A 16,019-nucleotide genomic window follows, 5' to 3' on the forward strand; every position below is an offset into this window, starting at 1 on the left:
AAGTGAGTGTAAACAACTTTTAAGATCATGTATGACACGTTAACCTGAAATATCTTCCATTGTCTTCTGTTTTTCATTGATTTCGTGACATTTTATCAAATAATTACAGTTTTGTTAAATATATTTGATAATTGTATTTCATATAATTTCTATATTTATTTACAAGTTGCTATTGTTATCTTGTAGTTATGACATATTTTAAGGAAAACGCGAGTTGTTCTTTGAGGATATTATAATATTAAAGTCTACTACTCACTAATCATAGATTTTCTTTGTGCAGGCAGTTTGTCTAATAATAATAATAATTTCATAAAACAAATAGCTCGAGTGTTAGTTTACGTACGCTCCGTTGATGCAATCTCCATGGATATAAAATTGGACAACAAAATGGACGTAAGTACCTTTTGAAACATCATTCGATAAAAGAACTTTGACCGTATTGAATAATATATTTTATTTCTATAAATCTTGGTTAATATAATATATTAAGCTAATGTTTATGTACCACTTTCTTTAACTATTTCAATATGACAAAGTAAGATTCGCTTCTTTGGCCGTTGTGATGCAAACTTGTGATATGCAATAGAAATGAAATTTAATTGTTAAATTAGAAGGAATTTCCACCATGGTACATAAAATTTTGTATAATATATCTGTCAATTATAAGATTACTTTGGCCAACGCGCTATGATCATTCAAATTTCTTTTATAAGTTAATTTTAATTTCCTAGTTAAATATAAGTATTTCAAAATTCTCAATGCATATTTATAGTGTGTCTCGTTGTAACTGTTTTGAAATCGACTTAAATAGTTTACACTATAGCTAACGTCTAATCTTGTTCCAGTACTAATATATAATAAAGCTCCTATGAGATTTCTATATCTTATATCGTTTGAGGCTAATGGTGCGGGTTCTAAACTTAAGTTTTGTTCCATTGGTGTAAAATATAGTTTACTATTTTCTATATTATATTGTTTCGCCAATGACTCTATATAACTACTTTGATCTAATTTCATCTCACACTTCTTATTATCGTATTCAATGTTTATTCCTAAGTAAGTCTTTACTTCACCTAAGGTCCTTCATCGCAAATTCGTTTGACAATTTGTTTTTAATTTCATCGATTTTTCTTTTGTTTTTTCCACATATTAATAAGTCGTCTACGAATAGAATTAAATATATAACATCATCGTTCTCATACTTCATATACAGACAATAATTACTCTTACTTCTTTGAAATCCTAATTTTTTCATATACTCGTCGAAACAATCATACCAAGCTCTTGAACTTTCACGCAACCCATATAACGCTTTTGATAATTTACATACTTCTCGATCTGCATACCTGCTCGATCTTTTCGTCATTTATTTCATTTTCATGAATTTCGTTTGAATCCGAATATTCGTCAAAATCCTTTTTTGCTTCATTGTCTGATACATCTTCTCCTTGAAATCCTACTAAATTATCATCTTCACCTATAAATTCTACGGGCCTTGCAATTATAATTTTATTATTAGCTAGGATCCTATATGCAATGTTTTCATAACCTACAAGTATCCCAATGTCTGCTTTTTTTGTCCCATTTCGAATTTCTTTTAATTTCAGGTATTCTTACGAAAACTGTACTTCCGTACAATCTTAAATTATTTATATTCGGTTTCCTTTTAAAAAATATTTCAAATGGTGTTTTATTTGCATACGTGTTCGTAATTGTTCCATTTTTAAGTGCGCCGCGGCTCTATTTCCGGCCAATATTTAATATTCAGCTTTGAATCATGTAATGAGCATCTAGCGGAATTCATGATTGTTCTATTGTAGCGCATTTATAGCGCATGTATTTATAGCGCACAGCTGTTCCACTTAACTCGTGAACATAAGGTGGGCATGGTTCTACGACAATTCCCTTTGCCCTAGTTAGATTGTACATGTTTTTGTTTGTCGGATCACGATTCGAATTTTGGGCGCGCGACGACTCTTCATGTGGACTAGCCATCGTTTCACAAAGCCGAGATTTTATTTACACGTATATACAGGTCTATCACTAAGCTTAACAAATAATAAGTACAACTAATAATAAGTCTAACAAACACTAAGCCTAATGAATAATACGATCTACGAATAATTAAATTAAATAATACTATTAGCAATGTTTGAGTTCAAACGAATCCACGGTCACCGGGATAACTCCTTACTAAGCGAAACTAACTTAGACGCAAATGCGATCGTCGAAAATGCTCGACGTATCACTCTCCAAGGCAATCGCAAGAATGCCAGCCTCGTGGAGATTTTTCTCCCTGTACGATTGCATTTTGTTTTCTATACCCGTTTGGAAGCATCGAGAAGGTTCCAAACGCCGTTGCTAGGCACACTCGTTGGAAGCATCGAGAAAGTTCCAAACGCCGTTGCTAGGCAGTTTCTGCCTGGAGTTTTGATTACTAATACAATGTATGTCCCATTGCATCGGCACCTCCGAGGCAACATCACACGTGGCTAGGCCCGCTCTCGAGGCCGCATGCCGCCACAACCACATTTCTCGGAAAACACATACAACCACTCCAGACCTCCGTTAGATAAAACATCCATCCCGTGACCGTGGCTACGTTCAGCGACCGATTGTCACCTCGAACCCAATCTCGCTTATTACAAATCTTAAGCAATTACAACTATAATAAAATCTAGGCTAAGGTACTAGAGGATGTTCCCAAAATTTCCAAGGAAAGGCTTCGGCTTTCCTTTCATCTCCGACATGTTCATATATTCTTTTCCATAATCGCATCTTAATTTCTTTATCTTCTTACCAGTAAGATTTTCAACTTTGTTTATATAATCAAGGAAGCAATTGTAAACTTCATCTTTTGATTTCAAAGTATAAATCAATGCGCACTTACTGTAGTCGTCTATAAATGTTAAGAAATATTTAGATACATCAAACCCAGTATTTTTATGAGGTCCATTTAAATCGGTATGTACTAATTCTAAAACCTCGCGTGCTCTATTACGGTTATTTTGGAAGGGTAAATTGTGCATTTTATTTTGAATACATGTACCACATTTTAATTTTACTTGCTCAAAATTTTCTGGCATTCCCTCAACTAATTTTTTCATACACATTGTATCTAAATAATTAAAGTTTACATACCCTAAGATCCTGTGAAATTTTCTTGCCTTTCTTGCCTAAGATTCTTGCCTTTCAATGTAACTGCTTATTTTATATAAACCATGATCTTTGAATGCGATCCCTATCAACTTTCTGTATTTGTTATATATCTTTGAAGTATTTCCTGCTGAGACTATCTTATTTTCATTCGTTACTCTCGCATAGCTAACCAAGTTATTATCTATTTCTTTTACATAAAATACATTAGACATTATAATTTGAATCCTCCTTTTGTTTACTTCAAAGTAAGTTAAAATTTTTCCTACTTTTGTTCCTTTTAGAATTCTACCGTCTCCTATCCTTACATCTATCGGGTTTTTTTAATTTTCGTATTCAACAAAATAAGAGTCATCATTTACAATGTGATATGAACATCCACTATGCAATATCCAATCTATTTTCCGCGTATCGCTATTATATACCGTAATTTCATTCTTACTATTTTTGCGCTCTAGTCTCGTTAGGAAAGGTCCAATTTCTTGGTCGTCGTAGCCCTTGTCACGTAATTTTTGGGTTGGTCGGTGAAAATAAAATATAGTCGAGTCGTAACACAACTATTTACTTGGTTTTAATCAGCCTTTATTATGAATTCACCAATCACAATGTAACACGCACTGAATTAACATAAATCACAATTCACTCCAACCACGTTATGTAAGACTTAGTTACAACAATACATTAAGTACGCGACTTATAAGAGACCGACATAGATATGTTGACTATTCTAAGGATACAGAATAAGTGAAGTTTTACTGACGATACTGTGTCTGAGGAAAGCTAGGGGTGGGTGTGTCTAAGGACACGGGACTATCGGATTTGTTGATGACAATTTTGGTTAAGGAAGTGAGGGCAGTAGACACCATCTCCGATTGGATAATAGGACGGTTGGTGGACCAGGAAGGGTTTTAGCCGCCCTCGCGAGAAAGTTGCCAACGGAACATACCAGATGTGGAGAAAACCAACTTTCTAAGCTAACACGTGGTAGACAATAAACGTAAAGGGAAATTTAAGACAGGAAATACTCGCTTGGTCCGAAGGACCTTAACTATAAAAATGCCAAGGCCCCCTGGTGGGCACTTAAGACTATTGAGGGTGCGCGCCAAGGATATGCAGACATCTGGGTGCCATCCTGTCCGTGGTGTGTGGCCTGGTCTCTGATATGAATTGACGTTACATACCCCCCTTCTTAGATTGATTTTGGTCCTCCAAAATCTCAGTGTTTCTGCGGATTGTCTCTAGGTCAATTGGCTTTTCCGGTAAGGTTGCTGTTTGCGTGTTGCCTAAGTATATTATAGTTATGAAGCCCGTCCTGGAAAATAAGGTTTTAACCGGTTTCCATTAATTTTCTTGATATTACCTTCTATTAAAACCTCATAATACGGTGTTTTAACTCTCTCAATGGTGTAGGGTCCTAGCCACTCTATGTCTAATTTATGCTCTTTATGGTCGTTGTGTATTAAGACTCTATCCCCTTCTTTAAATATTGACTGGGGTTTTATTATTCGTCGTCTCTGATCTCTTTGATATCTTTGTTTACTCCTAATCAATTGGTCGCGAGCTTTCGAAAGTCTAGAATCCCATTCTCGTTTTCTGAATGCTACTTCGTCCGCGTAAGTGCGTTGTGGATTTCGTGAAATGGTCGAGGGTAAGTTGGCTTTGTGTCCGAATGTCAATTCAAAAGGTGTATAACCGGTCGAGTCGTGTATCATCGTATTGTAGGCTAGGCATATAAAATTTAAATGTTCGTCCCATTCTTCCCCTGAGTCCCTTTGAACACACTTTAGCATATCTGCTATTACAGCGTGAGTCCGCTCTAATGATCCATTACTTTGGGGGTGGAAGCTAGTAGTTTTAATGTGTTTTATTTTGAAGGCTTCTTCGTATTTTTGCATTAAGCTACTAATAAAATTTTGTCCTCTGTCTGTCAGTATTTTCTTAGGCGCTGAGAATATGTATATGTAATGGTCTAACAGGGAATTCCAAATAGTTTCTGTTTGTTGGTTTTTTATAGGAACAAGGATAAGGTATTTTGTGAGTTCATCGTGAATGGAGAGTATAAAGGAATTGCCTCGTTTCGTTTTCTTCAATGGTCCTAGTATATCCATGGCTATCTTGTCATTGGGTTCCAATGGTGTGTCGGTTATACATGGTTCTTCTTTGGGTCGAATCCTAGTCATTTTTGCGGTTTGACAGGTCTCACAAGTTTCCATTCTGGTTTTTATTCTGTCCATAAGGTGTGGGATACTATATTTGTCTCTGATTCTGTCGTACGTCTTTTGTATCCCGGGATGTCCTATCAAGTCATGATTTTCTTTCAGTATTTGTTCTATTTCTTCGTCACTTAAGCTCTGTATTGGCTCGTAAGCAAACTCTATATCGTCGCGTTGGTCATTGAAAAACAAAAGAAGTCTCTTTATGTGTGCTTTGTCTTGTGCGTTTAAGTTGTTGTCTCCTATCCCTATCTTTCTATTTGTTTTGAGTACGTTTGATATTTTCTGTAACCATGCGGTGTCGTCATATGGGCCTAGATATGTTTTTGTTAATTGGAAAAAGTTGTCTTTGTTAGGTGTTAGTTTTAATAATTTTGGTATTTCTTCTGATTTTTCCCAATCTTTGAATTGTTTTAATAAAACGTCAGTTTGTGTTATCGCGTGTACTCTGGATAGGGCGTCAGCGGCCGCGTTTTCCTTTCCTTTTACGTAATCTATGTCATACTCGTATTCCTCTAATCTTAATCTCCATCGGATCAATCGGCTGGAGGGGTCCTTACAGTTGTGTAGCCATTTAAGGGCTTGGTGGTCTGTTTGAATTTGGAATTTACGGCCTAATAAATATTGTCTCAGTCTTTTAACTGCCCAAACGATAGCTAATAATTCTTTTTCCGTCGTTGTATAATTTCGTTCAGGAGGGTTTAATGTTCTCGAAATGAAGACACAAGGGTGCCCGTCTTGTGAAAGGATCCCTCCTAAACCTTCGTTACTGGCGTCCGTTGTCAACGTAAATGTTTTTGTGTAGTCGGGATATTTTAGTACCGGTGCTTGGCATAATGTTTCTTTTAACGTATCGAAGCTGAGTTGTGTTCTGTCGGTCCAGTGGAATGGCGTGTCCTTTTTCGTGAGGTCCGTAAGGGGTTTTGCTAGCTTTGAAAAGTTACGAATAAATTTTCTGTAATAACCTGCTAGCCCGAGGAAAGATTTTACTTCTGTTGGGTTCTTAGGTTGTCTAAAGTTTCAAAATGTCACGTAATTTTTGGGTTGGTCGGTGAAAATAAAATATAGTCGAGTCGTAACACAACTATTTACTTGGTTTTAATCAGCCTTTATTATGAATTCACCAATCACAATGTAACACGCACTGAATTAACATAAATCACAATTCACTCCAACCACGTTATGTAAGACTTAGTTACAACAATACATTAAGTACGCGACTTATAAGAGACCGACATAGATATGTTGACTATTCTAAGGATACAGAATAAGTGAAGTTTTACTGACGATACTGTGTCTGAGGAAAGCTAGGGGTGGGTGTGTCTAAGGACACGGGACTATCGGATTTGTTGATGACAATTTTGGTTAAGGAAGTGAGGGCAGTAGACACCATCTCCGATTGGATAATAGGACGGTTGGTGGACCAGGAAGGGTTTTAGCCGCCCTCGCGAGAAAGTTGCCAACGGAACATACCAGATGTGGAGAAAACCAACTTTCTAAGCTAACACGTGGTAGACAATAAACGTAAAGGGAAATTTAAGACAGGAAATACTCGCTTGGTCCGAAGGACCTTGACTATAAAAATGCCAAGGCCCCCTGGTGGGCACTTAAGACTATTGAGGGTGCGCGCCAAGGATATGCAGACATCTGGGTGCCATCCTGTCCGTGGTGTGTGGCCTGGTCTCTGATATGAATTGACGTTACACCCTCGTTGTATGAATAATTTATGTCGTGTTGACTTGCCCCGTTGTAGCGTTGTTGCCAGTCTCTGCTTCGTCCTCGTCCTCTTTGGCCAAAACTTGCCAATTCTTGGCTATTCTGCTGCGGCTGATAAGCACCTCCTTGCCATTGCGCTCCTCCGTTGTTTCCGCCATTGTTTCCGCCTCTGCACGTGTTTGTACAATTTCTTACCACGTGGCCGTACTTTCCGCAGCCATGGCACTTTACGTCCCTTTTTTCAACTTTGAATACATTTGACCTTGTCGTATCACTTTCCCTCTTGCTACGCGTTTCCCACATTGTAATTTTATTTTTTAAAAATTCACAGGTTTCATCACTTTCTTTCACTGAGTCGATTAAGTCACCAATATAGCTCAATGATTCTGGTAGTGTTTTCAGCATGTAGTCGAGTTTTTCACGTTCACTTACGTTTGCACGAGCACTCTTTAATTCATTTATCGTCTTTTACAATTCCGTGAAAAATGAATTTGATTCTTCAAAGTCTTTCAGCCTCATCATGTCTAGTCTACTTCTTGTACAAATTTGTAATGCTGTTGATCCCTTCATATACATTTCATCAAATCTGTTCATTATTTTTAAAGCAATGTCCTGATCACCGACAAATTCTAATTGTTCATTCGTTATACTACCATAAATGTAGTTAATCGCCCATTGATTCTTTTCATCCCAGTTATCTTGCGTACCGTGTCCATTTTCTCTCGTGTAGCCGGTTCGTGACATTTTTTACACTTTAAATACATTAATATTCTTTTCTTCCACATTCTGTAATCACGTCCATCGAATATTTGAAGCTTCATTTCATCGTCCCTTGGCATATTGATTCGTTTTTTATTTTCATCCTTTTTCTCTTTTTCAAAAATAGTTCTCTTTATTATCCAGATTCCTTTTATTTGTTCTGCCAATAGCTCTTTTATCTCAGATCTTATTTCCAATTTTTTTATTTTTTTATTTTTTTTTGAAATCGACTTTTATACATTCACTCCCGGTTACACGTGGTTCCATAACTTTGAATCTCGGCAACCACGATTTTTGCTACCATGTTGAGAATTGTGGATCTTTGAAGTCGAAGTAATGTTATAGGAACACTAAATTTATACCGAGGATTAATATTAGAATAGTAATATATTTATTTTATGGACGATTTCTTATATATTCATCGATACACACTTGCACGCGTCTCAGCACTTTCTTCTATACCCGACTGTTAACCGACTGTACAGTTTACATTCCTTTGTTTTTGAGACGCTGCGCACACACATTCTTCCACACACTGATATTCACATACAAGTATCTCTACTACGCATTTAATCCAGTCCAGCACAGAAAATTATACATATCTCAACAAAAATATATTGCCGTATAATAGATTGAAACTCACACATGCTGCAGGAACTTTCATCATTGGCAACATGCGTTACTTTTTCACTGATGTATTTATATGAGTACGGGCATTGGATTCAGCTGAGGCATGTTTTGTATTGTATAACTTTAAATAGAGCAGGTCACACGAACATATCGTTAGTTATTAGATATCAGTTCGATGAGTACGTATTTTTTATGTATGTCCATTGATTATTCTATAGCGAATAGTTGTATCGGAATGAAAACTTTTCTATTTTGTGCAAAGATTTTTAGATTTGTTTATTATAAATCATTTGTTATTGCAAAAATCATTTGTATGAATCAAATTATTTACAGTTTTTAACGCACTTCGATATCGATTCAGATTAAAAGGAAATATTATTGGAGTTTTACAACACAATTTCGCGAACGTTCCGTTAAGCATGATTTACGCCACAGTCAAGAACAATCGCTATTTTTGAGAACTAAAAATTTAGCGCTTCGACGCCAACTCTGCAAAACAGGCAACGCTCGTATGCCGTGACTTCTACGTACGTACGAAATGACTGTGAAACGTATGTCTGTTTTAACGCTCGTGTACCCTTATGCCCAGGTTTGAATTTGTGCATGCGTTATGAAAAATATTGCTGCTGTGAGTTCATATACGAAATTTTTCGTCACACAGTTATAACAAGGCACAGAAACACGTTTGCATTCGAGCGCGTGTGCGTGTGCGTGTGCGTGTGCGTGTGCCCACGTGTATACAGGGTGGTTGGTAACTGGCAGTACAAGCGGCAAGGGGGTGATTCTACGCGAAAAAAGAAGTGGAAAATATAGAATAAAAATTTTTCGTTTCAGGCTTTGTTTTCGAGAAAATCCACTTTGAATTTTCGCTCGGTACGCGTGCACTTTATCGCGTCTCGTTATAACGGATCTCACTGTAGATCGTTGTCTCGATGGAAAAATGAAAAAAAAAAAAATGAAAAAAAATTTTATTCTATATTTTCGACATCTTATACATCATATTTTTACATCTTTACAGTTACCAACCACCCTGTATATATTCTTACACAAATTGACAACATAGTGAAAAGGAGGAATTTTGCATATGTCCCTTACTGCCCGAACAGCATTGGGACAGTAGTTCTAGTATAGTCTAACATAGAAAAATCATTAAGCAGCCTGTACAAGCTGAAACGTATTATAATGACGCCACGCATCGACTTCAAAGTCTCATGAAATGACATCAGTATATCAATATGTCGGAGATGAAAGGACACCGGAGCCTTTGGAATTTTGGATAATCCCGCAACATTGTAACCTAGAGTCTACTATAGCTGTAATTAAACAATTGTAGTTATTCAATCCGATTGTAATTGTTCGGGAGTTGTGATAATGAGCTTGGGCTCGAGGCGACAGCCACAATATTTCCATTCCACAATATTTTCCACCGAATTCGATACAAATATTTCTATTTTAAACGTTTCATGGTGATTTTTGTGAACATTTTGAGTTGTTTTTTTATATTTTCAAATGATATGGAATTTTTAGCGTTTTGCATGGTGTTTGTTACTCTGTCCTACATTTTATTTCTCATTTACAATACACAATTTGCTAAACATGTAGAAGGACCGCTCGTTGCTTTGTACTAATTTGTTACCTGGAAGGATACATTCATGAAATAATGTTAAACAACCATGCTAAAAGTATTGTTTGCGAATCTGATTTTTCTTACATTTGAATATAATTGAGAGTTGAATATAGTCGACTTCGCTACACAATAGTTTGAAAATATCGATCGGCCCTGTCCTATGGTAAATGTTAGGAGTTGAGGAAAAGTTTCTTAGTAATACTAATGGAGCCTTAAATTTACACAAAATTTACAGTTTTGTGCAGTTATGTATTTCATGTTTTTAATGGTAGAACCTGACTAACTCATAAACATGGCATCATAAACCGTTCTTTCTAGTATCTAGTGTTAATTGATGTGGGTTTTGGATTAATGATTAATCGATTCACACAGATTCGATTTTCTCCATATATTTCTCCGCCTCGTACAACACGTCTTAACACACAGAATACACTCGGTCAATTAACACGTGGTCGACTTCTAAGACAAAAGAGCGTCGTTAGAAGTCGTACCAACTTAGCTTGTAGTAACTACCGATCATACTAACCTAACATTTCTCAACATCTAGTTCTGTAGCTCTATACGTAGCTTTCTATCCTACCCATGATATTAATGACACGATTGACTTCAATTACTAGACTAGGACTGTTTCATAGATTTTTCGTTTTTTAGGATGTTACATTAGGTTTGTATATTGAATATGCAATAACAATAAAAGAAGAGCCAATCGATCCAGTGATCTGCGATGATTTGTCGCCAGTTGATACGAATACAGGGAATAAAAATGAAACAGCGATGTTTAAAGGTGAATCTTCGGACGACATTTATTGTAAAAATGAAGAATCCGTGTTTCCTCAAGAAAGTACGTATTTAGAAAATAACAAATCGGATTCTGATAAACGAAAAAGTAAACGTAAAGTACCTTCAAACAACAGAATAAGTTGCAACGTTTGTTTATTAACTTTTCAAGCTAAACATTTATTGGAACTGCATAATAAATTATATAGCTGTAATGTATTTAAGTGTAATAATTGCACGGCGATCTTCACTATGCATATTTCGTTAATACGTCATTTAAAGAAGCAATGTTATACGAAAAAATTGTCTGGATATAGATGTAATTTTTGTAACCGAATGTTTTCCTATAAAAGACATGTTCAATCTCATTTATTCCATGCGTATGGGAACGCAATATTTTCTGGTGAAAGCATCTCCTGAATCGTTGGGAAAGTCGAATCATTCGGTTGGTATTGTCATGGCAGAATCAAATACTTCACACAGTCCCTGCCCAAAAAACGTAAATGGCTCAATAAATATATCTTTAAAACTATCTAATAGTTCAAATAATACACCCACCAAGGGTTCGAGCAGCAATATCAAGTCTACGCATCCGAAATGGTTAAACGATTCGCATGGTACACCTTCGAAAAGGATGAAGCAGTCCGTTCTTACAGACTTCATATCGGCGTACAAAGACAAACCGAATGACAAATGGATTAGTCCGGAAAAAGTTGTCGATACGGAGAATATTCCTGTTACTGCGACTATTATTTCAACTTCAACGCTCGAGACATTTAGTAACAAGACATCAACGGTTGCAGAAGTTATTCAGATGTCTACTTCTGTTAAGCGAATCGAATCTCCTGTTAGGAAAAGATCATCTGTTCAAACGCATGTGTATTTAAAAACAATGATATCTTTATTCGGGAACGAAATAAAAGCTGAATCTGAAAGCTCTAATACCTCGCATAATATGTCTTACAATTTTAGGCCAATGAAGAGATGTTCTTCTTCTTTATATGTTTCTTACGATTTATTGGAGTTTAAGGCCTTTGGAAGATCAAGACAATCTTTTAAAAGAAACAAGTCCCCCTATATATTTAACCAAAGTAGAAGATCTGCACCTGAAGCTAAGTGTAAAGAATATGTGGTCCGTTTGGAGAAATGTGACAAATTCTTGGAGCCTAGAATCGGTTCAATTTCAGAAGAACTTTAAAGTCTGTCAGCAGAAAATAATTCAATGTCATATTTGTAAAAAATCGTTTTCTGCGAAGGAGAACCTGCGCGAGCACATGAAATTGTTCCATACGATTTACATTTCGAGTATATGCAACGCGCGTTACACGTCCATGAATAAGTTACTAACTCACTATCTACGTCAGCATATTGTGTTTAAACGAAGGGAATGTTACGTGTGTTATGAGAAGTTTGACACGTCGGCATTGCTGAAGCGGCACATGATTTTGCATTGTTTGAAGACCATAAGATCAAAGAGGGACGCTCCACCTGTTGATGTTGAAATAAATTGCAACGCATTCAAGAAACAACACAAATGCAAAGGTTGTCGCAAACGATTTTGGCTATACTCATGTTTGAAACAACACGAGAATGTATGTCGTCGAATGAAAGTCTTAAGAAATAAACAACGTGTACCTTGTGTAAACCATTTGTTTCGGTCCTTGAAAGAACCAAGCGACATGGAACTCGGCATAGTACAGTCGCCTGATTTGGAACAAATGTCGGATGTTTCGGGTGGGACGACAAGATCTTTGGAAAATTATTTGACTACGAGTACGCTTATTACGGATGATACTTTCTCTTCGTCATTCGATACAGCTGCAAAGCGCAGAAGGTTACTTAATGGGATTGCATGCGTAAAGGGTCACCAAGCGGACAAGATGAACAGAACAAAGTTTCCTTGCATTACTTGTGGAACACAATTCCGAACATTTAAAAATTTGTGCATACATGAGCGCACATATCGCCAAACAGCCACAGAAAAGTGTAACGTTTGTAACACGATGTTTTCTACTAAAAGATTCTTACAGTTTCACATGCTTGCTACTCATGCGCCTTTCTGTTCGGTGAACTACAAATTCTTTTGTAAGTTCTGCAATCAAGGATTTGTTAAGAAATCGAAACTTCAAATTCACGAACGACACTTGCATATTGGGCAAGATTCTAGGCTGGTGCTGAATTCCGATTGCGTTGTGGAAGATAAACCAATCTGTAATATATGCTATTCGTTATTCGAATCCTACGAACGTTTAGTCGAGCATAACGCGTATTATTACAAGGGCAATGATTTTTTATGCGCAATATGTGGCAAGTCGTTTCAAGGAATGTACAAGCTTTATCATCACAACAAGTTGGAGCATTATCCGGACGAACCATGGAAATTGTACCCTTACAAATGCGATACTTGTAACGAAGGGTTCAGCTACGCATCACATCTCCACGCACATAAGCTACACGTTCATTCGCACGATTTGCCCGCTGACGAGGCGCGCGGCCGCGATACATCGGATCAGACTTTTCGCATGTGTTCATGATTCTTTGGATAAATTAAGATAATCATAAAATAAAAGCATAGAGAATATTTCATTCTTCGATTTATAAGTCGTTTCAAAATCAATTTTCACGGTACTATACTGAAGAATCGGCCTAGATTGAGACGTACAATAAACACGCCAAGTACACATACACATACGAAGCAAATGATTTCAAAGTGTTCTTTACGTCATGTATTCGCATTTTCCGTGAAACGCATGAAATGTATCGATATTTGTTGAAATATACTTTACAAGACAAATCAACGCTTCTGACCTAGTACGAACTGCGCTCGGCTCAAACATCGAGCATTGAGTGAAGTTTGGGTGTCAGCCGTAGGCGTTTCCTGTTCATTGTTTGCGATGGTCTCAGAATAGGTGAAGCAGAATATGTCAAGCATTCGCTAGACGACCAGCCAGAAAACGAGTGAACTAGATATTCCATACTGTCTCTAACTTTATTTAATATACATCGTTTTGTTCACATAAGAAATAAAGAGATTTAATCGCGTTATCGTATCGTTTACTAAGTGCCGCTTGAAACAGCTTAATGAAAATTATGATAGATCGAGTAATTAATTTATCTGCTTTCCTTTGAATGCGTCATATTTATGTGCTTTCATACACGTATATGTTTGTGTGTGTGGACGCGTGTGTGTGTGCGTGCGTGCGTGTATATTTTATCAAGTACGTTGATCATTAGCCTATTTCAATATTGGAAAATTTTTTGTTAAAGGGAGTTTTTCGTTCGGCGTGCGCGTTTCCTGATCTTCATATTTTATAAATTGTTTTTGGTCAGTGTAAATGTTTGAAAAAGTTAGAAAATAAATGAACCAAGGGTAAGTAAATGTTGCAATTTCTTTTCTTAATTGGTCTGATATTGGTCATTTTTCTTCTATTGCAATGTTTATTCGCTATAATTATTCGTTTAAACGTCTGCTCGATATAATAATTATAACGTTCGTTAAAAAATGAACAAACCTATTAATGAATCTGATATTGAGATTTAAAAAAAATCATTTCGTTTATCACACGTGGAATGATTATATGATAAGTTTCATATTTGACAGATGACTAATTTAAATATGGATCGTAATTACAATTTTCATTATGAGATGATATATTTACTTACCCTGCTATTGATTAATGACGTCGAATGATAATTGTACGGGAACGATAATGCTTTGTAATGTGCAATTAAACTATTGCGTTAAATATTCAGTAAATTAATATTTCAATTTCCATCACAGTACCGGTCGCACAATTCTATAATCATCAGGAATATGAGACCAAGAACGATATGTATCGCTATGAAAGCGCGAATGAAAATTGTCGTATTAGAATTTCTATAAAGAAATAAGAATTGACGTTTATATCAAAGAATAGTTGCAACGCGTAATCGAATAAATTGGTTGTTCCACAGCGGGAAAATGAACTATTTTCACGAGCTTTCGCCGGTTCTGTAGTACAACGAAACGAACAGTTGAGCAATTATAAAAGCGAACGTTTACAAATTCTAAAATTAGAAAGCTGGTAAATTTAACAGATTGCTCAGGAATCTTGTAGATTTTAGTAGTACGATATGTACTGTTTTTAAAAGTGTAAGTATTCTTCAATAAATTACATTTTCCAAAAAATAATGTAAACTCTGTGGTGGAAGTGTAGTCGGAGCTAGGTGGTGAAAAGAGAGTTTGCATTTCCTCCTAGGACTACCGGTGGACTCGTCAGGAAGGCTATGCCCGGTAGTCCCTGCCTTAGATGTTACAGGGAGTCTCGCTAGGTGCGGTATTTGTATCGTGCGCCCGTATATTCGACCGCTAGCGAGATAGACAGACTCGTTGTCGTCGTAGCCCTCTGGTGTTGGCGGTTGGTACCCACGGATCGCCTGGGAGGTGTTGCGCCGCGTTGATGCCTCGGCTTCTCGGCGTCCTGTTGATACCGATCCGCCACAACTCTTTCCCCGTGTAAACTACGACATTCGTACACCCTTTGTTGCTGTACGAACCAATACTCTCGCATTCGGAACATTGTGTATGCCTCACGTTAATTAAAACACGCGACATGAAGTTAAAATTATGTCTTTGTATACTCGAGACTCGAAATAGGGTATACTGGTACCATTGTATATAGAACTTTGATTCGAAACGTTTTGTACAAGCAACGTTAATTAGAAGATTGAAGCTACGTTTTTGTGGAACCATCAACTAGAAAATAATGACGTATTTGTCGAATTATGCTACCCCATCCTATTTTCACCGCGATGATGAATCAGCAGTGACTGCGCTAAAACAAATCCTCTTTATGGAAACATGAAGCGTCGTTGTGTCAGAAGAAATACAATTTTACAAATTCAGCCAATAACCTGGATTTTGAAATTTAAACCGTAGCTCCAATCGAATTTAATTTGAAGTATGCCAAGATGGATCGCTAGTTCTTTTTCTTTTTTTTTATTTAGTTGTTTACATTCACAATTAGTACAATTTGGACATTTGGTAGAATTTTTTATCTGTTTGATTATCATGTGGGTGGCTACCCCCAGCGGGGTACCATCTTCGTGTTTGTTAGGTTATATCCTTTATGAGATCTGTTGGGTGTTTCCTTTTTAGTCTT

General features: G+C 36.6%; 1 protein-coding gene across 1 annotated transcript; it reads left to right on the top strand.

Annotated features, from left to right (window-relative positions):
• Positions 1 to 12,209: 12,209 nt before the first annotated feature.
• On the top strand, positions 12,210 to 13,412 carry LOC117242213 (zinc finger protein 34-like). Its single transcript, XM_033508702.1, has one exon. The coding sequence runs from the start codon at positions 12,210 to 12,212 to the stop codon at positions 13,410 to 13,412; it is 1,203 nt and encodes a 400-aa protein (XP_033364593.1).
• Positions 13,413 to 16,019: the final 2,607 nt, after the last annotated feature.

This window comes from Bombus vosnesenskii, unplaced genomic scaffold (assembly GCF_011952255.1).
Source record: "Bombus vosnesenskii isolate JDL3184/JDL3185 unplaced genomic scaffold, Bvos_JDL3184-5_v1.1 scf7180000016266, whole genome shotgun sequence".
Classification (NCBI taxonomy): Eukaryota; Metazoa; Arthropoda; class Insecta; order Hymenoptera; family Apidae; genus Bombus; species Bombus vosnesenskii.